Source organism: Mauremys reevesii, linkage group 5 (genome assembly GCF_016161935.1).
Source record: "Mauremys reevesii isolate NIE-2019 linkage group 5, ASM1616193v1, whole genome shotgun sequence".
Lineage (NCBI taxonomy): Eukaryota > Metazoa > Chordata > Testudines > Geoemydidae > Mauremys > Mauremys reevesii.
The window spans coordinates 136646181-136671097 of record NC_052627.1 but is presented as its reverse complement, the minus strand read 5'-3'; the positions used below and the strand labels follow the sequence as shown (position 1 = coordinate 136671097).

General features: G+C 51.5%; 1 protein-coding gene across 1 annotated transcript in view; it reads left to right on the top strand.

Annotated features, from left to right (window-relative positions):
* The window catches only part of ATP6V1B1 (ATPase H+ transporting V1 subunit B1), a 94087-nt gene that overhangs the window by 54426 nt on the left and 14744 nt on the right, over positions 1-24917 (top strand). The window contains exons 4-6 of the mRNA XM_039542652.1: positions 11041-11134; positions 19591-19668; positions 22519-22658. Coding sequence (XP_039398586.1) covers positions 11041-11134; positions 19591-19668; positions 22519-22658 — 312 coding nt within the window. The remainder of the gene's footprint in view (positions 1-11040; positions 11135-19590; positions 19669-22518; positions 22659-24917) is intronic.

The window sequence follows — 24917 nt, the reverse complement described above, 5'->3', positions numbered from 1 at the left end:
CAGCCGGTCTGTTCTCCAGTTCCCTCTGCCTCACGTCATTTCCCCCTAAAATGTGCCTTTGGCCTGGCCCTGCTGGAGCTTTTCTCTCTCCAGTGACCCCTGCTGGTGGTCCCCGGAAATGCCATTCTCAGGTCCCATGCCCCCTACTTCTCCACCCAGTCAGCAAACTCTGCATTGTCAATCACCAGTTCACCCCTCACCCTCGCAACAACCAGCGCAAAAGGTCTCGCCCTGTGAGATCCTTATCGTGGCCCTGATCCTGCACTCTCCATGCGGGTGGATTCTGTGGGTCTCCATGGGGGCACCAGGGCCCGTCCAAAATAGAAGTCACCGTTTTCTCTAAAAGCGTCCTGACCTTTTGTAATCTAACTCCCTGTCCCTTCCAATCAGCCCACCTTCCCTCCTGGCTTGTCCCTCTCTAATCATTAACGCCTTGAGCTCAACCTAGTGGAACTAGGCAGCTGCACAGTTGACCTGCCTGGGACCTCTGCCGGCGAGCTGCGAAACTTCACTCCTCCAATGCCGCAGAGACCTCTGCAGTGCCCTTCTAATCCTATTAGGGAGTCAGCCTCCAAAAACCTGAGTCTTTTGCAGAAGCGGCTTAGGAAGGGCCTGACCCACACACATGCACTGGGGTAGGGCAGCCTTTTCCTTTCTTCCCTGCTGCCGCAGCTGCAGCTGGATGAATGAGCCTGTTTGAATGTGCCACATTCTTTCACAGTCCAGTCTTTCCAAGGGGCCACACGGCTCTAATTAAAGCAGCGGTCGGGAGGTTAATTAATACAAATGGTGGCAAATATTATACCAATCAAAGTGCCTTTGGATTCCCTCCTCTGGTAGAGCACACTGCTCTGGTAGGATCTCGTTAGCGGGCTGGGAGAAAACACAGCCCTTAAACCGCCTGACTGTTACCTCCACTGCATTAATGAGACTGGTTTTTGCTTTCTTTATTCCGGCCTTTCCCTGACTCATTTTGGAATTGCAGGGATCTCCAGAGCTGCCTTCTTTGAGCAAATCTAGGTTTCAAAGCAATTTTAAAAGAACGATTTCTCATGTGGCAGGAGTTGGAATGGAAAATTGCAGTGATCTCTTAGCTAGCTAAAGAAATTGCATGTAAATACTGGTGTGTAATGTTTATATAATATATGTGTAACCCTTCTGCCCCTCTGAGTTGGCAGCAACAAGGGCCGGGTTCAGTATCCAGGGGTTCCGTTTCAATAACACAATGCAAAACCGGCTCGAGCCCCCACCCAGTGACCTGGGACAATTACCTACCACCCCCCCGGGCGCCTCCAGGAGGCAATACTTCCCCACTCGCAAGCACGAAGTCTGAGTGTAGCAAAATCCTTTTAATAAAGGAGGAACAAACCAGAAGCAAAACCCCCCTCCAAGTACATTTGGCACTGTCCTTAGGGTCTTAAGTCCAATCACCCCAAAGTCCAACAACCCAAAAGTCTCAGTCTCTGGTCAGTGCCACCCCAGAGTTCAAAAGTTTATCTGCAGAGTTCCCTCCCCCCCCCAGGTGGAAATGGGGGGAGGGGTCGCACACACAGGGTGCTAAGGGACACCTTACGTGGGCCAGGGCCGACTGCCCCGCTTCTCCGTGGAGTTCTGCTGCAGCCTTCACCAGGACTGGCTCCACACCACCAGCTGTGCCGCTCCTTCAGCAGACCCGTGAACCACGTCAGCCATCCCCGCAAACCGCTCCACACTGCTCACTGTTCCATGGGCTGCTCCAACGTGCTGCAGACTGCTCCACTCTGCCAGCTGCTTGGTGATAGATCTTCAGGCTCTCCTACTACTTAACACAGCACTCAGTGATTTCCGCTCAGTAAACTTAGTTCTTTTAGTGACTTCAGCTCTTAGTGATTTCAACATGTAGTAGGAGAGCCCCAGTGCTACATGGCCCAATGTGAATTCAGGTCAGCAACCTCTAGATAGACTCCTAAAGGATTCAAAATTAGCTCTGCTCTTTAACAGTGGAGAGAGGAGGAAGTGCAATTGGTGTTCCAGGCCCTCAAAAGGGGCCCATACCATCAGGTACACACACCAGTCCCCACCTCTCTCTCTTCTCTGGGTTTTGGAACCCATGTCCCTTGGCTAGCAAGTACTATTTAATGTAGGTTGAGTCATTTTTGTCATAAAGCAGTCTCATAGTTCCTCATTCACATAATTAAGGTAACAGCCCCTTTTTTTCCTTCCTGCCCCAATAACAAAGAAATTGGGGATTCCACAGTGTGAAAATAACCATCCCATGCTGCTGTGTGTTATGCTAAGTGGAGTGGGTTTTCCAATGCAAATGCACATTCCTAAAATTCCTTTGCCCACTCCTCATAATGTACCACCAGATGTCAGGGTAGATCTCATCCTGACTCTGCTTACATCCTCCCCCCAGCCGAGAATTTGTCGTCCCGACAAATCACATTCCCTACTATACCAACTTACTGGTCCTCCAAAGGGCCTCAGATAGCCCACTTTAGCTTTCACAAACCTGTGTGCTAAATGTATTGGCTCCTCACTAATCACCCCAGGTGCATCGTAAGTTAGCCGTTTCACTGGTCTTATTACTCTGTCTCGCCTATGGAGAATCTCTGTTGCTGTGGTAGGGGGGACATCCTCTTGAGTGACGGATGGGGAGGTTTCCTGTGAGTTCCCCTCGGATACTGGCATAGGCCCCTGCATTTCTAGTTCTAACCGTGGAGGATCGAAGGTGCTTGGGACATCTTCCATCTGTATGTCGCCACTGTCCAATAATCTGTGTAAGTCATTACACGGGGGTTCCACCAGTGGCTCAGGAGTGTCAGGAATGGGCCTAAATACTTCTGCCATGGGGTTTAGGGCGGAAGAGGAGGTAGTCTCTTTTGATTCAGCTGATCGAGACTGCAATCTTGTCTTCATCCTAGGATACACCATGGTTGTGTCTTCCTCCTCAGACTCACTCTCAGATGTGCTGAGTAGGGGTAGGTTAGCTGCAGGAGGCCGGCTGTCCACGTTGGGAGGTGGCTTTGGTACAGCACCTTCGTTCTGCCCAATTGCCCTGTTGTGGTCCATCTCATAAGGGCTGCCTACCAATTCCCCCACCGGGAGCAAAAGGTTTCTATGCACGGTCTTTGTCTGCCCTGGACCCTCTTCAGGTTTGATCTTGTAGACCGGCAGGTCTCCTAGCTTTTCCATCACCAAGTAAGGTATTGCTTTCCATCTGTCAGCTATCTTGTGTTTGCCAGCAATACCCAAATTTCGCAGCAGGACTCTGTCCCCTGGCTGGAGCTCTTGCAGACGTACTCTAGAATCATATCGATGTTTGTTGCGGTCTGCATTCTTCCGAGCTGCAGATGTAGCTAAGTGGTAAGCATCCCGCAGCTTTTCTCGTAGTCGGGATACATATTGCTGATGGGTTTCATAGCTATCGCCATCCTCTGATACACCAAAGCACAGGTCTATGGGTAATCTTGGTTCCCGCCCAAACATCAAGAGATATGGGGTGACTCGTAGCATCGTTCTTGGTGGCGTTGTGGCGTGCACCAGAAATGCAACATGTTGGCTCCAGGTTGCCTTCTGCTCTGGCCGCAAAGTCCCTAACATATCTAACAGGGTTCGGTTGAACCTCTCTGGCTGAGGTCACCCTGCGGGTGATAAGGCGTTGTCCTCGACTTTTTAATTCCTGCTATCCTCAGCACCTCCTTCAGAAGGTGACTCTCAAAGTCTCGTCCCTGATCCGAGTGTATCCGGGCTGGGAATCCATAAACTGAGAAATATTTTTCCCATAGTACTCGAGCGACAGTGGTGGCCTTCTGATCACGTGTGGGATATGCCTGCGCATATCGCGTGTAATGGTCGGTCACTACTAGAATGTTCCCAATATTCCTTTTGTTCACTTCTAAAGACAAGAAATCAATGCATACCAGCTCCAGAGGTTTATTGCTGGTGATGTTCTTCAGATATGCAGCCCTCGTGGGCAGAGTTTTCCTTTGAACACATCGAGCGCAGGTCTCACATTTTCTGCGAACATCTTCAGCCATCCGGGGCCAATAGAACCTACTGCGGGTAAGTTCCAGGGTCCTCTCCATCCCTAAATGTCCAAAGTCATCATGCAGGGCCCTCATGGCCAGGCCTCTGTACTCTTTCGGCAGCACTAGTTGGTTTCGTTGCCTTTGTAGAGGGTCTGTGGTCACACGGTGTAGCACTCCCTGAATCAGTTTTAGCTTGGTCCATTCTCTCAATAGTAGTTTGCCCTCTGGGGTAGGTGGGACAACCGCAGCTGGGCCTCGCCCTCCCTTTTGGCAAGTAGTGTATCACGAATGTCAATATCTTGCAGCTGGGCTTCCTGCCAGTCAGCCGCATTGAGCACGGGCAAGGGAGATTGGTCCAAAGCAATATAGTTCACGAAGCAGAAGGCACGCATTCAGGGGGCAGGCCCAGAGCTTCAGCAACGCATCCATGAAGGCTCTCATGGGCCTCCGGCTCTCTGCGACTCACGCTGCAAATAGCTCTCACTCCATCCGTGGGTATCACAGCAACTCCTGGTGCTTGTGGACGCCTGGACAATGCATCTGCATCTACATTGCTTCTCCCTGATCGGTATTGAATGCTGAAGTCATAGCTAGCCAAAGCGGCCACCCATCTTTGCCCTGTAGCATCCAGTTTAGCACTTGTTAATACATAAGTCAGTGGGTTGTTGTCTGTCCACACCTGGAACTGAGCACCATACAAGTAGTCTCGAAATTTCTCAGTGATGGCCCATTTCAAGGCCAAGAACTCCAGCTTGTGAGTGGGATAGCGTGTTTCACTATCAGACAGTCCTCGGCTGGCAAAGGCTACAGGTTTACGCGTGCCTTCCACCTCCTGGTACAGTACTGCTCCCAGACCCTCCAAACTGGCATCAGTATGCAGGATGAATGGCTTGCTTGGGTCAGCAAAGACTAGGACAGGGGCATGAGTTAGGCAAGTAATGATTTCTCGAAAAGCCCTTTCACATCTCTCATTCCACCGTGGCCCAAAGGGTTCGAAGGGGCCATAGCGTCTGTGCACAGAAGGCCCTTTATTCTTGGTCTTAGATTTGTTCTTGCTGGACTGATATCCCCTGGTAAGATCATTGAGGGGTTTTACAATTGTAGCATAGTTTTTTACAAATCTACGGTAGTAGCCACTAAACCCAAGGAAAGTCTTGAGTTCTCTGTAGTTGCTTGGACGTGGCCATGTAGTGAGTGCTTCTATTTTATCAGGATCAGTACTCACACCCTCTTGGGACACGATGTGGCCCACATACTTCACCGAGGTCCTGCAGAACTGGCATTTGTCAATTGAAAGCTTTAAACCATAATCCTCCAACCTATCAAGCACTTTAAGAAGTCTTTCTTCATGCTCTTCCAAGGTTCTTCCAAACACAATCAAGTCATCCAAATAAACTAACACTTGCAGTAAATTCATGTCTCCCACAACTTTCTCCATAAGACGCTGAAATGTGGCAGGTGCTCCAGAAATCCCCTGGGGCATGCGTTCGAACTGATAAAACCCTAATGGGCAGATGAAGGCTGTCTTTTCCTTATCTTCTTCACCCAGAGGGATCTGGTAGTATCCACTCCGAAGATCCAACACAGAGAACCACTGGCTTCCCAGCAAACAGTCTAAAGCATCTTGGACTCGAGGCATTGTGTACTGGTCAACCACAGTACGGCGGTTTAGGGTGCGGTAGTCAATACACATCCGGATTTTCCCATTCTTTTTACGGACCACCACAATGGGTGAGGCGTATGAGCTGCGGGACTCTGTAATGATGCCATTTGCAGCCAGCTCTTGAAGATGTTGTCGCACATCTTCCATCTCGGAGAGAGCAAGCCTCCTAGATCTCTCTCTGAAAGGTCGGGAGTCATGTAGTCTGATGTTGTGCTCTACTCCTTTTGCACATCCCACATCCCACTCATGCAGTGAGAACACCTTGGGCCTTTCACAAAGTTTCCTCCTCAGGCGATCTTTCCACTCCTCCGACAATGGTGAATCTCCAAAGTCAAACTTTGCTGGGTCTATTGTTGGAACTTGAGTCTCGCACTGGGGTTTCACAATTGATTCCGGCTCGAAGAGGTCTGCTATCTTTTGTCCTTGCTTCACAACAACATCTCGACTTGTTTCATTAGCAATCAGTATAGTCACCTTTTCCTGGGCTTCAGCAGGTAGGGTTATGACTCCACTGGGGACCAGCACTCCTTCCGGGAGCTCTCCTTCAACTGGCTGCTCTATCATTGCTAATGCCCCTTTACTGCCTTTCAGCCTGGTACTCATGACAAGCACCTCTTGCTCTGTCCTTGCAGGTACTACTAAGGGGGTTGTGCCCATGTACTTCAGTGCCCCAATTGGTAGCTCAGATGTCTCCTTTTTAGCACTCTCAATCTTCCTATAGGCTTCAGCACAAAGCGTATGGATCATCAGGGTACTCAGGTACTGGTCCCCAGCCCGTCGTCTGCAGTAATCCGCAAGCACCTTGAAGAGACTGGAGTTGGTCCCTATCAGCACAGACACATCAGAGGTCCCTTTAGGGTCAGGGCATATTAAGGCAGCTGTGTCTACCTCTTCCCTTACCCCAGCAACCTCCTCTGGGAATTCAAGGTGCACTATGACATACCCTTGATAGGGGTATTCATCCATGCTGAGGCCACACAGACCAATGCCAGTCAGTGGCTGTATAGGCAGGTGCCTAAGCATCTGTTGGTAGAATGACTGAAATATAATAGTCACTTGAGATCCAGTGTCAAGCACGGCTTTACACTCCGCCCCTTCAATCCTCACCATGACCTCTGCTCGAGGCCCTATCAGTCCTGCAGGGATCCCAGCTGGACGGTCTCTTCTGGGGGAATCTTCAAATCCTGTAGGCCTAGGTGGTCTCCGTTCCCAGACCTTCTGACAGCTACTGGGTCTCTCCCAACTGATCCTCAGCTTTTCATATACTAAGGAGGGGTTCTCTTCCTTATGGCAGTTAGCAGCACTGTGCCCATCCTGACCACACCGGTAGCAAAAGAATTGTCCTTTCCCCTTCGCCGAGTGCGATAGTGGCTCTAGATATTGACTTCTCCATTGTCACAGTCTGAGGCTCCTTATTCCTGGAAATCTTAGCTCGGTCAATGGTGCTTTGCAGCTCAGCTATCCGTTCCGTCAGGACCTGCATTTGTTGGGCAAGTTCCTCTGTGGTGCTTACCATCAGTACACTGGCCATTTGCAGTGGCGTTGTGCTGGCTGGTTCCAATGTTTGGGCTTCCCAACACTCGCTGGCAGCCTGCCTTTCTTCCTCTTCCTGAGCTCCTTTATCAGCTGGGAGTAACTGGGGGGATGATCCTGCCGTTCTCTTAGTCGGAGATGAAGTAGAATCGGGTTCTGATACTGAGTCCCTCTTACAACTTGAGCCAGTCTGGTCTGATCCATCTGCTCAGCAGTCACTGCTCCCCTCATAACAGCTCTTTGAAGCAGTCTCTCCAGCCTCTGTATATAGGCTGAAATTTTCTCACCCCTTTCCTGTCGGGAATCAAGGAATTTACAGTAACTGTCTTCAGGGCTCTCTACGCTCCCAAAGGTATTATCAAGGGCCTCCAGGCAGTCCTTCACACTGACCTCAGGGTCAATGAGCTTCAGGGTGCGAAGTACATCTAATGCTGGGCCACTAAGGCTCTCTATTAGACACCTTCGCTTTTCTACATCAGCCCACTCCCGCAGCATTTCAGTGGTATGCTCCAACCAGGGTTCAAACTCCTCTTCCCCAGCAAATAACCTTAACTTACGACAAGAGTTTGACGTAGCATAGGCCAACACAATCTTTTCCAATATATGCCCCAGTGCTTGTGCCCAATCATTGGCTGAAGCTGCCGTCCCTGAGCTAGAAGCTGCAGGACTGGGGCCCAACAAACCCGACATATTAGCCATTATACAAACAGTAATTCCCTCAAAATATAAAGACAATTGTTTCCCAATACAGTGGAACACTCAACAGGTGCTTGCGAGGGGTACTGACCCAGGGATCCCGGACGAGCCCCCAAAAATGTAACCCTTCTGCCCCTCTGAGTTGGCAGCAACAAGGGCCGGGTTCAGTATCCAGGGGTTCCGTTTCAATAACACAATGCAAAACCGGCTCGAGCCCCCACCCAGTGACCTGGGACAATTACCTACCACCCCGGGCGCCTCCAGGAGGCAATACTTCCCCAAGCGCAAGCACGAAGTCTGAGTGTAGCAAAATCCTTTTAATAAAGGAGGAACAAACCAGAAGCAAAACCCCCCTCCAAGTACATTTGGCACTGTCCTTAGGGTCTTAAGTCCAATCACCCCAAAGTCCAACAACCCAAAAGTCTCAGTCTCTGGTCAGTGCCACCCCAGAGTTCAAAAGTTTATCTGCAGAGTTCCCTCCCCCCCCCCAGGTGGAAATGGGGGGAGGGGTCGCACACACAGGGTGCTAAGGGACACCTTACGTGGGCCAGGGCCGACTGCCCCGCTTCTCCGTGGAGTTCTGCTGCAGCCTTCACCAGGACTGGCTCCACACCACCAGCTGTGCCGCTCCTTCAGCAGACCCGTGAACCACGTCAGCCATCCCCGCAAACCGCTCCACACTGCTCACTGTTCCATGGGCTGCTCCAACGTGCTGCAAACTGCTCCACTCTGCCAGCTGCTTGGTGATAGATCTTCAGGCTCTCCTACTACTTAACACAGCACTCAGTGATTTCCGCTCAGTAAACTTAGTTCTTTTAGTGACTTCAGCTCTTAGTGATTTCAACATGTAGTAGGAGAGCCCCAGTGCTACATGGCCCAATGTGAATTCAGGTCAGCAACCTCTAGATAGACTCCTAAAGGATTCAAAATTAGCTCTGCTCTTTAACAGTGGAGAGAGGAGGAAGTGCAATTGGTGTTCCAGGCCCTCAAAAGGGGCCCATACCATCAGGTACACACACCAGTCCCCACCCTCTCTCTCTTCACTGGGTTTTGGAACCCATGTCCCTTGGCTAGCAAGTACTATTTAATGTAGGTTGAGTCATTTTTGTCATAAAGCAGTCTCATAGTTCCTCATTCACATAATTAAGGTAACAGCCCCTTTTTTTCCTTCCTGCCCCAATAACAAAGAAATTGGGGATTCCACAGTGTGAAAATAACCATCCCATGCTGCTGTGTGTTATGCTAAGTGGAGTGGGTTTTCCAATGCAAATGCACATTCCTAAAATTCCTTTGCCCACTCCTCATAATGTACCACCAGATGTCAGGGTAGATCTCATCCTGACTCTGCTTACATATGTGCGTGATATATAAATATTGCCCTGACCCTGAAGTTGGCTCTGCTCAAGAGAATCCCTCCACCCATGCCGAGTTCGTTGCAGAATCTGGGCTTGTGTGCCATATATGCTACTGAACTTCCCAGCAGGATAGCTGGTCTGATGATAACTCTTGAGACCCAGGAAATACAGCTCGTTATATGCGAGCAACACATGTGCCACTTTCTCCCACAGCGGCTGGTCGACTACTCAGCTGATGTTTCTTCATTTGTTCACATGGCAGAGGTCTGTACTGCAGCGAGCGCTGAGGATTCAGACCCCCCTGGTGACCGGGGCACTGCACATTTAAATGCAGAGGGGAGCAGGATATTCTGATGCCTGCTTCCATTTCCTGTGTCTCAAACCACAACAGGGGCTGGCTTCCTGTCTGATTGCTAGGGGTTCGGTTTGTGTTGTACTGAAGACACAGCTTGTTCACGCACACACACACACAACCAACAGATCCCTGGCTGAGGACTTTCACAGCTTGCATGGGCCTGAGCTCTCTTTCCCCCTGCAAAGTCAAATCTGAAAGGTGGTGCCATGCTCCAGTTCTGCCTTGGCTCAAGAGCGCCACCCATTGAGACATAAACTCCACTTCCTGCAGCACCTGGACTTTTGCCACAAGGTCTCTCATCCAAGTGCTGACCCGGTCCTACCCTGCTTAGCTTGGGAGATGTAAGAATTCTAGCAGCAGCTAGAAAGCAAAGGACCACCGTGCGCTTCGTGCCCAGCACAGAGCTCTGTGCCCAGAGGCGAAGAAGCAGAGCACTACCCTGTCGCTTTGTGAAGGCAGGGCTGCTGAGCAGGGATGGACGGGTGACCTGCTTTTGAATCTACATAGTTACATTTAGGGGGCAGGTCCTGAGCTGGTGTAAATCAAACCAGCTCCACTGGTATCAGCTACACCAGTAGCTACGGCTCGGGCTCCTTCTGGAACAGTGACTCACGGGTCAGTGTGTGCGACCTGTCCACCTCTGCACCTGATCCACAGAGGAGATGAATCTGTTCCAGGAGTGCAGCTGGAGGGACGGGTTCTTTCGCTCATGTCATAGAGGGTTGTGTATTTAGCTTGGGGGGGCCCCACTTCAATCCCCACTGTTGGCCAAGATCACCAGGCCCAGATCCAGCCATGACTTAAAATCGACTGCAGTACTGATTACGTGCCAGCTTTACAGAGTCATCCCTGTTCGACGGCCCCATCATTCTCCAGGCCAGCCAGGTCCGTGAGGGTACAGGAAAGGGACAGAAATCTCCCTGGGGTGGTCCAGCAGCCTGGAGGTTTTATGCCGTAAGACATGAGGGAGATTGTAGGTTTAAATGGAGGGGTAGCCAGGTGAGCACCAGTTCCCCAGATCCATGCGCTGCTGCTGCATTAAGGCCATAAACTGGGAGTTGTGCAGCTCTACGCCAGGCTAGAGAGGGGGCATGCTGAGACACATGCATACGGGGTCCAGTTACACTGTGGAGTAAAGGTTTGAGCCAAAGCCCATTGAAGTCAATGGAAAAACTACCGTTGACAGGCTTTTCGATCAGGTCCTAAAAGAGGAGTTTTCTTAATACCAAAGCTTCTTTCCTTCCTTCCTTCCCAGTCTCCCCCACCCCTCTCTCTGGTGCATCTTTTTAAACAGTGCAGATCACATAACATTATCTTCTAGATTCCCTTCCCCTCAGTTCATTTGAACTCGCCTGGCCCTCTCCAGCCATTTGCCGTTAATCCCCACTAATTGCCACTAATTCGATTCCTGTCCCCGGGTCTGTGCAGGTGTTTGAAGGAACATCGGGGATCGATGCCAAGAAGACATCCTGCGAGTTTACCGGGGACATCCTCCGGACACCTGTTTCCGAGGACATGCTAGGTAGGTCCATAAGAGCAGCTGAGAACGAATTTATCTCAATACATGGATCTCAGTGGAAAAAATAAACAGCAACAAGTTACTGCGCCTGCAACAAGGGGCTGCCAGAGCCTGTAGCCTGCTGCTGATTTTACATTTGCAACTTGTGATTTGTCTGCATAGAGATTCACTTTCCTTTGCACAATATTTACCCTTGTTTCACCTGCCCTGAGATAGGGGCTGCAGGTAGGGTGACCAGACATCCCGATATGTTTGGGACCATCCCAATATTAGGGGCTTGGTCTTATATATGCAACTATGCTCCCATCCCAAAAAAAAGTGTCCCGATTTTTCACCCTTGCTCTCTGGTCACCCTAGTGGCAGGTGCTTTGGGAAATGGATTGAAAGGCTGGTCCGGTTCTGCTAGAGCTGTTGGAAATGCTTCCTGACCTCTGCTGAAAAGCTGCTGGGTGACTTTTGATAGAACTCCTCAGTGAGTCTGAAAAGCCAAATTCCAAAGGCGCCAGAAGCAGCCAGTGTGTCTCTATTCAGGACCAGCCCCGCAAGCAGAGGGTAAAAGAAGCAGTAATGGAAACAGAGAAGGGAGGGGGGAGGAGAAGTGGGGAAGGTCACACTGTCTATAAAGGCTGGTAGGGGAAAGCGGAAGGCAAAAAACCCCAAGGATGAATTAATGCTGCCAACAGGTTTCTGCTGATGCCACACATGGGCCCAAGGTGACGGGCTGGGATCTGGGATCTGATCCCACGTTCAGGGGGTGTCTGGTGCCATTAGAGAGAGAGGGACCAGCTAAGAAATCCCTATTCAAATTCAGATTCTAAACCACCAAAGTTTGGGAGTGTTTGGATCCTGGGGTTTGGTTCAGCCCAGCTGCAGAGTGCAATCTGATACTCCCCAGCATTGCTTCCGGCCGGTCTCCAGCAAATAGATCAGGGCTGGAGGCACCCGGAACACACAGCCCTCTAGTAGGCAAAGGGAAGGATTGAAATCAGCAATAATAATAACAGCAAAGTGGGAAGTCAAGGCAGTAAAATTGTTTGAGGACTGCAAAGGGCAGGAGGGTTTAGTGGATTGGTGGCGGACTCCAGGATCTCTTGTTTCCGGGTCACTAGTTCAAATCTGGTCTTGGGCTGGAGGCGAGTTAAAGGTAGTTCCCATCTCATGATTGGTCTGTCTCTTAACTCAAATGAGTTTGTTGGGTCTCAGTCTAGTTCCTACTGGATGACAGGTGGCTGCATCTTAAAAAAATATAAAATAGCACCATCCTTGTTGGAACTAATTGGCCCCTTTGTCTCAGAGGAGTGACCGAGGATGCAGTAAGTGTAGAACCTGAACTCCTTTCCGGTGAATAGAACAGGAGGACTTGTGGCACCTTAGAGACTAACAAATTTATTTCAGCATGAGCTTTCCTGGGCTCCAGCTCACTCTGAAAACTGTTTCCTGTGAATGAACCAGTAGCAGTGAACCTAGGTGAGACCAGGGCCCCATTGTGCAAGGTGCTGTATATAAACATAGTAAGAGACAGCTTCTGCCCCAAAGAGCTTGTGATAGAAATAAAGGGAAGGAAACAGAGGTACAGGAAGGGGAATTTGCCCAAGGTTACCTGACTCCCACTGCAGTTCTCTATCCCCTAGGCCACAGGCCTCTTTGGAGACATCTACGCTGCAGCTGAGAGAGGTGATTCCCAGCTTGAGCTAGCGTACTAACTTAGAAGTGTGGCCAGAGACGCAAGGGCAGTGCCTCGGGCTAGCTGCCTGACTGGGTACCTAGGATCTTGGAGAGGGTGTCCCTGAGCCGCTGCCTGTGCTACACACCAGCTCGATCAGAGCAAGGGCATGTACATCTGTGGCTAACCAGAGAACTTCTGCCAATGTGACACCTTTCCATGGCATGAAACTGGCTACCACAAGAGAGGAACCTGAGCAATTTCAGACCAGCAAATCTAACTTTGATCCTTAGTAATGGAATAAAATCAACATGAAGGGGAAAACAATTCTGTAACCGTCTGGAAGCTAACGATGGAGTCATGAGCAGTGAAACAGCATTGGGGAGTTGTAAGAACAGATCTGGGCAGACCCAATCCCAGGGACAAAATCAGTGGGGGATGGGAACTCGGTAGATGTGACGTGTCATTGTCTGGACATCAGTAAAGTATTTGCTAGAGTGTCTTATGCAATCTTACTCTCCTGTCGACTTGCAGTAGGAAAACTGGCCACCGCCCTGTATGCAAAGGGCAATGGTAAAGGGCAATGCATCGTGCGGGGGCAGGTGTCAGTGTAGGAACTCAGGATAACATGATCGCTGGACAGTGGATGGTTCCTTAAGGGGTCTGTTCGCATCTCGCTGGAACACTTTAGGAGACCGTCTGTCTCCCCTCTCCCTGCCCACCGAGGCAGCACTGGGATAAGTGCCACATTCCAGGGCGTGTCTGCTACCCACCTAGTATGGTTTGGTTTGGTTTTGGTGAGGTGGGAAGAAGGGGGGAAGAGTGAGATGCTAAAAAGTTAATCGTGCCCGGCCCAGATGCAGAGCTTTGGAGCACAGGAGGTGGGGGAACGTGACCCTGCCTTGCTGTGACACTGGAATGTGCAGCCAAGTGTCCCCTTAGCATGGTGGGGATCCGACACCCCCATTCTCCACCCCTGACTTGTCCCTTGTGAAGACGGGAACAGGAGTGCAGGAGGCTTCCTACTGTTCCATGCTTAACCTAACATATGCCCACACCTGGCCCCTGCTGCACACCACTTAGGGACTCGCAGGCTCAAGAGCTGACGCCAAAGTCATCCAAGCCCAGTGTGCAGTGGCCACCCCAGGCCAGCGCCTTCCTAGCCTGATGGGCAAAGCCTTCCCCTGGAGTGCACTGAGGCCTGCTGGGGCATGTTCATGGCTAGGCCGCCAGCCGACACCAGCGTCTTGGGGATCCCTTTAGCAGCCCACTGGCCCAATTGGCATGACACAGGCCAGAACCATCCACATTGGGGCTGCCCCATAGGAAGCCAGGCAGGGCAAGGTCCGCAGAGCACATTGAGACACAACGAGAAGTGGCCCCAAACCCAACCTGGGCTGTTTGCAAGGGTCCAGAAATCACTTCGATCTCCCCGACAATTTGATTTTGTTTTTTGTCTGATTATTCTGCTCTTCAGGGTTCTGGCTGGGAGCTGAACTCCCACAGTGCCGTGAGGAAAGGTTGGTTTCACCTTATTTAGGGCCCGATCCACAGACTATAGAGATGGGAGGCAGGGAGCTATTAAGTCACTCCAACTCCTTATGCAGGTGCATTCCCTTCCGTTCGTTTTCTAGCGCTTGGTGGGCCGTGCTTCCAGGCTGGGGGAATCTATCCCGGCCAGCAGTGACTCTGAAATAGACTTGGGATCATGTTGGCTAATGAACATGAGCACCCAGTGCAACCTTGTGGCCAAAAGAGCTAATGCAAACCTTGGGTGCATAAACAGGATTATTGAGTAGGAGCGGGGAGGTTATTTTACCTCTGTATTTGGCGCTGGTGCGACCCATGCTGGAATCCCGTGTCCAGCTCTGGTGCCCACAATTCAAGAACAATGTGGATAAATTGGGGAAGGCTCAGAGAAGACCCACAAGAATGATTAAAGGACTAGAAAACCTGCTTTATAGCGACAGACTCAAGGAGCTCGGTCTATTTAGTTTAACAAAGAGACGGTGAAGGGGTGACTTGATCACATGAGTACCTACAGGGGGAACGGAATTCACAAGTGGGCTCTTCAGTCTAGCAGAGAAAGGTCTGACACGATCCAACGGCTGGAATTGAAGCTAGAGAAATTCAGACTGGATATAAGGTGCAGAGATTTCACATTGAAGTTAATTAACTGCTGGCTCAACTTCCCAAGGGTTGTGGTGGATTCTCCATCACTGTCAATTTTTAAATCCGGGTCAGATGTTTTTTCTAAATGCTCTGCTCTGGTTCAGACAGGAATTAGTTCTCTGGCCTGTGCTGTGCAGGAGGTCAGACTAAAACAGTGATGCCTTCGAGCCTAGAATGGGCATTCTGGGCAGATTAGGCCTTGTGGTTATTATGCAGATTTCATGACTACCCCTAGGACTAGTCCAGGCCCCCTTTGGGCTTGTGTTAATGCACTGGGCTGGGACTCAGGAGCTGTGAATTCGAGTTCCCAGTTTGTCACAGACTGCCTGGGTGACCTCTGGTAACATTTTTCTGTGCCTCAGCTCCCCATCTGTAAAGTGGGTATAATAAGCCTCTCTTTTCTTGTCTAGATGTCAACTCTTCAGAGCAGAGACTGTCTCATAGCAGGTGTATGGAACAATTTGTATAGTGGGGGTGCTGAGAGCCACTGAACCAAACTGTAAACGTGGTATATAATGGAGACCAGAGGGTGTGGCAGGCCCCCCAGTTCCAGCCCCTATGGTATGGACACAGTGGCCGATTAACACATGGGGCCCGTGCCTGGGGCCCCGGTCAATTTAGGGTTCCTCACAGGAGTGCTGGAACCTGTGTAGAAGGGGCGGGGCCACTGGTGCTAGAACGGTGGCCCCGCCCCCTGCTCCTTCTTTTCCCCTCGAGGCCCTGCCCTGTGACCAGGCCAGAAGCCAGAGCCAGGCGGCGAGCAGGGTGCCCAAGAGCAGCCCCCACCCATGCCCCTGCCCCCTGGGTGCCACCCACAGCAGGTGGAAGGTCTGGGGCTTCCCACAGCAGCCCAGGCTCCCTGGGAAGCTCTTACCACAGCCCAGCTCCAGCTTCCAGCCTGGCCAGGGGGTGGGCCCTCAGGGGGAAGACGTAGGGTTGCCAGGCATCCGGTTTTCGACCAGAACACCTGGTAAAAAAGGGACCTGGGTGACTCTGGTTGGCCTGCCCTAGCTCCACACGGCTCCCGGAAGTGGCCACCAGGTAGTTGTGGCCCCTAGGTGCATGGGTGGCCAGGGAGACTCCGTGCGCTGCCCCTGCCCTGAGGGCCGGCTCTGCAGCCCCCATTGGCTGGGAACTGTGACAAATGGGAGCTGCGGGGGCGGTGCCTGTGGGCGCAAGGGCAGCGCATGGAGCCTCCCTGGCCGCCCATGTGTCCAGGGGCTGCAGGGACCTGGCGGCCACTTCCTGGGAGCAGCGGTAAGTGCCACTGGGGCCCCGCCCCCCAAGCCCTCTCCCACACCCCAACCCCTTGGCCCAGCCCAGAGCCCCCTCCCTAACCCCAAACTCTCATCTCCTGCCCCACTCCAGAGTCCACACTTCAAACCAGAGCCCTCACCCCCTCACCCCCTCCCACACCCCAACCCTCTGCCCCAGCCCGGAGCCCTCTCCCACACCCTGAACCCCTCATTTCTGGCCCCACCCAAAGTCCACACCCCCAGCCCAGAGCCCATACCCCCCCACACACCCTAACGCCCTGCCCCAACCCGGAGCCCTCTCCCACACCCTGAACCCCTTATCCCCAGCGAGCCCCACCCCAGAGCTCGCACCCCCAGCCAGAGCCCTCACCCACACCCTGAACCCCTTATCCCCAGCCCCACCCCAGAGCTTGCACCCCCAGCCAGAGCCCTCACCCCTTCACACACCCCAATCTCCTGCCCCAGCCCAGAGAAAGTGAGGGAGGGTGGGGGAGAGCAAGCGACAGAGGGAGAGAGGATGGAGCAAGTGGGGGTGAGGACTCAGAGAAGAGATGGGGCCTCAGTGAAGGGGTGGGGCAGGGGTGGGGCAGGGCTATTCGGTTTTGGGCAATTAGAAAGTTGGCAACCCTAGGAAAAGAAGAGGGGACGGGGCTCCGTGGCGAGGGGAGTGTGGTTGGCCCAAATGTTGTTTGTGCCCAGGGCCCCAATAAATCTTCATCCACCTCTGCGTGTACAGCGCCTGGCACAGTGGGCCCCTGAGCTCCACTTAGTGCCTCTCGGTGCTAACCGCAGTGTTACTAATGATGACTGGCCAGGTGTTTCTTTCATTTGAAACAGTTGCATTAATTCTGTTCCATAAACACCAGCCCGTATCGCCTGAGCTGCAAGGGTTTTCAGAGAATCCCAGAATCGTAGGACGGGAAGGGACCTCGAGAGGTCATCTAGTCCAGTCCCCTGCACTCGTCGTGGCAGGGCTAAGGATTATCTAGACCATTTTCAATGAGCGAGGGTTTCCTTTAAAAAATGCAAACCTTCCCCTGCAACAGCCTTGGGCTAAGACCTGGAAATGAGGAAGTGAAAGTGACCGGTCTGGGTTTCATTGCTCACCGGGGGTGAAGGATAAAAAGCAGCTAAGCAGCCTCCGTGCTGAAAGGTGAATGTGATTTGTCCAAACGTCTCTCTGTGTTAATAACTCGGCTTGTTAGTAGTAACCCAGGAAAGGGCCTTTTACTACTGGGTTTTGGCCTCCATTTTCAAAGCGACTTCGATTGTTGGGTGGTGCCCAAGTTGAGACACCTTAAAGGGGCCTGATTTCCAGAGGACGGGCGCGTGGCCCTTGCTGCTAATCAGGCCTCTTTGAGGCACACGGAGCTGGACACCCAAAACCCTAAGCCCCTTTTGAAAACGTAGGCCACTATTTTTATCCTGATGGCGTCCCTGCGAGTGCTGCAAAGTGTGCGAAGTCTGTCCAGGCAGCGTACCTCTCCAGGCGGTCCGCACAAACCCGGTTCAGCCCTAATCTGCTCTGCTGGGACGTACTGATCAGGGGAATCATACGTAAATCCCAGGTCGTTACAGTGCTGCACTGAAACTCCCTTTGTCCCCCCTTTCTCCAAGCCACTCACCCATATTCTCTGGGGGCAACACAGGAGGGGAAACAGTGTAGCAGCCACTGCACTGGCCGTTGACCACCCAGAGATTCCCATACGGAGGGGAAGTCCTCAGGGAACTGGATGATCCAACTTTCCAGTGGCTTTGCGCTGCCACAGCAGTGCAGCCTCAGCAGAGTCCAGGATCCGGGCCAAGGTCAGTGCCTCGCTCGTCCTGAGAGTCCAGGAAGGAGAGAGGAGAATGGGAGAAGGGCCAGAGGAGGGATACAAAGGCAGGGGGGTCCGTGTAGACTGTGGAATCTAGGCAAGGAAGGGCTCTGTGTAGACTGAGCCATGGCCACGGCCTGTACTGTCCCCTTGGGCGCACACCGCAAAGGAAGCGACGTGGTGCACACTCCCCAGAGCCAGCTACCCAAGGAGCTGTGGCTAAGGCAGGGAAAGCTTAGCCTGCGTCTTCAGGGGGAGCCCCCCCCCCCGCAGGGCAGCCTCCCAGACGGTGAAGACGGTGGTGGGAGCAGCTTGACTTAAGAGGTTCAAGGGTGGGGAGGGAGACCTGGATTAGAGGGGGGAGAACCGCCTTGCTGGGGGTTACATGTTGGTGTGAAGGGAGGAGTCCAGCCAGGGGTCAGGTTGGGTGACCCTCCCCATCCTTCCCCTGGGCTTCCACGACCCTCGTTAAGTTCTAGACCGGTGAACGAGGCGCTCCAGCGAACCGGCCTCAGCGCGCAGGTGTTCTCCCGAGAGAGCGAGTGAACGTTCGCGCTCTGCGCCTTTCTCCTGAGCATGCTCCGCCGGTGCTCCCACACTGAAGCCCCATTATAGATCTGCTATCAGCCATTGCCGCACTGGGGAATCGATAGCGCTGCGTTAGTGCTCCCCCGCTTCAGCCCTTTCTCCCCCGTACGCCGGCGATTACCCTATAGGACTCTCTTCCGGCCCTTTAAGAGGGCCGGGGAAAGCATTGTCCTTGTCACAGCAGATAAAGATCAATACTGAGATGGCGCTGGGAAGAGGGAGCCACTGACCATGAAAGGTCAGTAATCTTGGTATTCACTGCGCCTCTATTTGTCTTAGACACACAGCTGTTTAATTTATCACCGAAGCAAAAGCAGAGGCGGGAGGGGAGGGGTGAGCTGCTGAAGGAAACATCCAGTAAAACAAAGCACCTGGCTCATTAGGGCCCTTCGAAGTAGGAGGGAAGACCCCATTGATTTCAATGGGCTGTGGGTCAGGCATTGAGCAACCAGCTGACCGCTGCCTGTTGGATGGGCAGGTGTTGCATGCAAAATGGCTTCCATTTTCAACCAGCCCTGGGGGGAGCCCAGGCTCTGTGGGAGAGGGAGGATGGCTCAGTGGTTAGGATGCTGGCTAGGGACTCTGAAAACCTCGCTTTGATTCCTTACTCTGCTATGCTCTTCTGGTGCGACCTGGGGCACGTCCCATCTGGGGACGGGAGCCGCGTTAAGTGGACTAGCTGGGTCTGCAGCTTTTCTGAGCCTAGGAAACAAGCGCTGGAACCGGCGCGGTTCTCAGTGAAGGGTGCAAAGCCCAGGAGGGATGAGGGGGTGTCCCTGACACATGTTGTTTGCTTGCAGCAAGTTTACCAAGCAGTCCGGCTCTGTCTGTATTACTGACCTGTCCTCTGTGTTATTTATCGCTCCCCCAATCTTTGTGTGGTCGGCAAACGCTGTCAGTGATGACTTTGTTATCCTCCAGTCCATAGTGAAAATGTTAAGTAGTGTTTATTTCCCTTTGCAGGTCGGGTTTTTAACGGTTCTGCAAAACCCATCGACAAAGGCCCAGCTGTTATGGCCGAGGATTTTCTCGATATTAACGGTAAGCCCGATGCAAGAAATTAAGTTGGCAAGAGATGTTGAGCGCATGATCTGAGGGGCAGGGACCGTGTCTTCTTGTGTGTGGGATGACACTGAGTGGCTCTCTAGCTGTCAGTCATAGCAGAGAGGCCGAGGAGAATAGGTCCATCGATGGCTATTAGACAAGATGGGCAGGGATGCAACCCCATGCTCTGGGTGTCCCTAAACCTCTGACTGCCAGAAATTGGGACTGGACGACAGGGGACAGATCACTCAATAACCGCCCTGTTTTGTGCATTCTTTCTGAATAGGGTGACCAGCTGTCCCGTTTTTAAAGGGACTGTCCCATTTTTTGGGACTTTTTCTTATATAGGCGCCTCTTACCCCCCACCCCCGTCCCGTTTTTTCACAGTTGCTATCTGGTAACCCTATTCTGAAGCACCTGGCATTGGCCACTGTCGGCAGACAGGATACTGGTCTAGATGGACCATTGGTCTGACCCAGTCTGGCTGTTCTTATGTTTGTACTTTGCAAAGTGGGGCCGGCAGATCCCAATTTTACAGGTGGGGAAACTGAGACTGAGACGGGCCATGACTCGACCAAGATTACAGAGCAAGTCAGTGGCAGATCCAAAGAACCCAGATCTCCTGGCTACCAAGGGCCAGGCCCTAGTCCCTGGACTATGTGAGCCAGCACTAAAGGTTTCAGATCACGTTAGCGAGAGGCTGCTGGGCTTGAATTTGACCAAGTTACCAAGGTTTTTTTATTCATAGGTAATAAATTCCAGTGTGAACAGTTATTTTTGTGAGCAAGTAACCATTGTACTTTGGTGTTTGCAATACAAACATTGCAGCACTGGGCTTGTGCATGAGACTCTGCAGGTGAAATTGTCTAGGGACTGACAAGAAGGACCAATGAAATGGACCAAGCTGTTTTAATTGCCCAAGCCAAGTGAAGGGTAAGAAGGGAACTGAGGTCAGTGGGGAGATCTTCCTGGCCAGTGTGAGTTAGATGAGGCTCCAAAGAATAGTGTTGCCTCTTTGGTCCCGGGGGTTAGCCAACATCCGGGGCCTTGCTGGGCTGTTTCGATGAGGATGAGAAATCGAAGCTTGGACTCGGGTATATTCTTTGGTGAAGGGCTGTTTGTTTACAAAAACTGTACGCAGAGTCCTGCTTCCCAGAGCACAGTGGGAACAAACAGGAACAGGTTCCCTGCTCGGAAATCCCTGACTGCCCTTCCAGCCAGCTCCGTGCCCAAGAAGCTTTGTCTCTCTGTTTCCTCTTTGCATCACACTCACAACTCCTCCCTCTGCCTCCCACAACCCGCAATCAGTAGTCAATCAAAGAGTCAGCCTAGGGAGATTGTGGAATCTTAGTCACTGGAGGTTTTAAAGAGCAAGTTAGACAAACACCTGTCAGGGATGGTCTGACTCTAGATAATCCTTAGTCCTGCCCTGAGTGCAGGGGATTGGACTAGAAAGACTCGAGGTTCCTTCCAGGCCTATGATTCTATGAATATCCAGCCTCTGCCTTTGCAATCAGCAAAACCTCATTGAATCTAACGGGGTTAGCTCTGTGCTGCCATGCGGCCTGTTGCCTTGCATGGTTGCAGCTGTTTTTACTACGTAAAGGGGCTTGATTGTTCCGTCTGTTGAGTCAGGCCGAGAGCCTGGCACCACTGGCTTTAACAAGGTATGTGATTGTCTTTGGATCTAAGGGCTTGTCTACACTGAAATGCTGCAGCTGCACTGATGCAGCCCTTCAGGGAAGCCGCTACCTACGCCAATGGGCGAGGTCCTCCCGCTGGCGTAGGTGCTCCACTGCCCTGAGAGACGGTAGCTAAGTCTGCAGGAGAATTCTCCCGTCGACCTAACGCTGTCTACAACAGGGGCTAGGTCGGTGTAACTGCGTCACTCTAGGGTGTGGATTTCTCACACCTCTAAGTGTAGTTATACCCACCTAATTTCCTGGTGTAGCCCAGGCCATAGACTCATCTGATAGCGACCATTGGCACATTTCAATGTAACAGTATGTTAGGTTTCTCAGTTACATTCAGCAGGAGTAATCTGAGGTGGTGTTAGAGCCAGAAGCCCTTATGTAGCTTTTATTCAGGCACAACCTCCCTCCCTGAAGCTGAGTGAGGTCTACACGACTTGGCCAATGTCCCTCTAACAACAGCCGGCTCTTTACTACCTTCAGCTATGTGCTTGCAGCTCCCACTGACTTCACTAGCATAACCCACCGTGGAACAGCCCCCGATGGGCCCCCGGTTGAAATGACACCACTGTGTGGGTCATCTCTGGGGACTGAACCTGCGTCTAAAAGCACAAACCTCACTGCTTGATCTAAAGGGCCCAGTCTGTTAGTTCAGAGGCAGTAGCAGACTCATAACCTCTATATGGCCCAGCCGCTGGGGAGATCTGAAACTATGTCCTTCCTGCCATGGTTACATTTACATGGGTGTATCTGAGGGGGAGTAATGTCAGCCTCCAGGGGGCACATTTACACACATGGGCGTCTAAGTGATGCCTGTGTAATAACACACAGGCTGCCCCCAGGGACCTGGATTCCTGCACACCTGACGGGACTGCTCAGTCACCTGATCACCCTCATGCAATCCCTGCCCTACAGATTTTAAGGGGCCATTGTCCAGGTCAGCAGACCCAGAACGACACTCATCTTTCTGGGTCCTTCTCTCTCTCTCTCTTTGGACTATTTTCCCCCTCTATGTGAGGTTTTTGTATTTTTTCATATCTAACAGTTCATTTCCCTATCCCCACAAAACCATCCAGGTCTCTTAAGTGACCCTACAATAACAAATCAGGTCCATGAGTGTCCCATGCAATAACCCCTTCCTGCCTTCTTGCTTCAGGTCAGCCTATCAACCCGCATGGTCGCATATACCCTGAGGAGATGATCCAGACTGGCATCTCGCCCATCGACGTCATGAACAGCATCGCCAGGGGGCAGAAGATCCCCATCTTCTCTGCTGCCGGACTTCCTCACAACGAGGTAGGACCTCGTCTTTCTGCACATCCCTCCCTGTCCCCTTCTGCAGCAGGGGCGGCCAGGACACGTAGGGCGAGGGCGGACCTGTCGCTACTTTATGCTAACATCAGATGTGCTGGATGTTGGGTTCTCGTGGCATTGCAAGTGCTGGGACCACCGGGCCCCTGGTAACCATGGACGTTTCTTGCAGAGAGGGGTGGCTGGCCCGGGGGATTGGTAATGGTGGCCACAGTTTGAACCCCCTGTTCCTAGCTGGCCCAGTTCACCCTTCCCAACAGCTGTCCTTCATTGGCTGGCTGTGAGATGCACCTCAAAGCCTCCTTTGCCAGCAGGCCAGCCCAAGAACCCCCCAGCACCACTGAATCCCCCCCTACCGCCGGCTGGCAGCCTCAACAGGGGTACCAAAAACTGGGTGGGCCCTGAAGAGTGAACAAGACCTTAGAGAAGGTCCTTCTGAGTCAGAGCTGAGACCCCGGGCAGAGCCGTGTGTGTGTGAGAAGCCTGCCCTGGCTCTGCCTTGTGTGCTGCCTGCCCTGTGTGGCACCTGGTTGCACGCCCAGGCTGTCGCCATGACACCATCTACAATCCATCCATTCACATTGCTGCTCTGCAGCCGGTTCTGCAGGCAAAGTGCTGGCCTGGCACTCAGGAGACCTCTGTTCTAGGCCCAGCTCCAACCTGCTGGGTGACATCCAGCAAGTGGCTTCTCCTTCCACCCTTGTCTCTCCTAGAATCATAGGATATCAGGGTTGGAAGGGACCTCAGGAGGTATCTAGTCCCACCCCCTGCTCAAAGCAGGACCAAACCCAACTAAATCATCCCAGCCAGGGCTTTGTCAAGCTGGGCCTTAAAAACCTCTAAGGAAGGAGATCCCACCACCTCCCTAGGGAACCCATTCCAGTGCTTCACCACCCTCCTAGTGAAATGGTGTTTCCTAATATCCAACCTAAACCTCCCCCACTGCAACTTGAGATCATTACTCCTTGTTCTGTCATCTGCTATCACTGAGAACAGCCAAGCTCCATTCAATCAGGGAACAGAGCACACCATGTGACCCAGCTGGGCCTCCACACACCACAAGTAAGAAACAGTGAAAGCTCGGAGCAAACATTTTGTAAGCGTTGCACTGGCTGAAGGCCTGTGGTCCGAACGGTTCAGCAAGTCTTTAGGAAGAACAGGTGTGTTTGCAGGAATTATTCCCCAAACAGTTTCGGGCTCAGTACTGAGTGACTAATCTCTGCAATGGACAGTTTGACCAGCTGTAAAAGCACAGTGTTTTCCTAAGGGAAGGCCTATGTAAGCAAGATACATCAGGAATTTTGGATTCAGTGCCCTACTCTGTGGGCAAGCCACTTCCCTGCTCTGTGCCTCAGTTTCCAGAACTGTAAAATGGGGTTAATGCTACCACACCTACTTTTATGAAACACCTTGAGGTGATAATAATGTATAACAAATGGAAGAAAGGGGAAGTTGACAACAATCTATCAGTCAGAAGCTAGGACGTACAGAAAATTGATAAGGGAGGCATAGAGAAATCTATGGCCAGCAGAGTTAAGAACAACAAGAAGGAGTTTTTAAAGTATATTAGGGACAAAAAAAACACATGTAAAAAGTAGAATTATCAATAATAATGCAGAAAAGGCAGACATGTTCAAAATATTTCTGTTCTGCATTTGGAAAAACAGATGATGTGATCTCATTATATGATGATGATAACTCTCTTTCCATTCCACTGGTATATCAGGAGGCTGTTACACAGCAGCTACTAAAGTCAGACACTTTTAAATCAGAAGGTCAGGATAATTTACATCCAAGAGTTTTAAAAGAGCTGGATGAGGAGATCACTGGACCATTAATGTTCATTTTCAATAAGTTTTGGAACAGTGGAGAACTTTCAAAAGCTAATGTGGTGCCAACATTTTAACAGGGTAAACAGGATGACCCAGATAATTCTAGGCCTATCAGCCTGACATCAATCCTAGGCAAAATAATGGAGTAGCTGATATGGGACTCAATAAAAAATTAAAAGAGAGTAATATAATGAATGTCAATCAACATGGGTTTATGGGAAATAGATCCTATCAAACTAACTTGATATCTGTATTTGATTATATTACAAGTTTGGTTGTTAAAGGTAACAGTTCTCACATTATGCACTTAGACTTCTGTAAGGCACGTGACTTGGTACCACACAACATTCTGATTAAAAAAGCTAGAATGATATAAAACGAACATGGCGCTTGTGAAATGGATTAAAAGCCA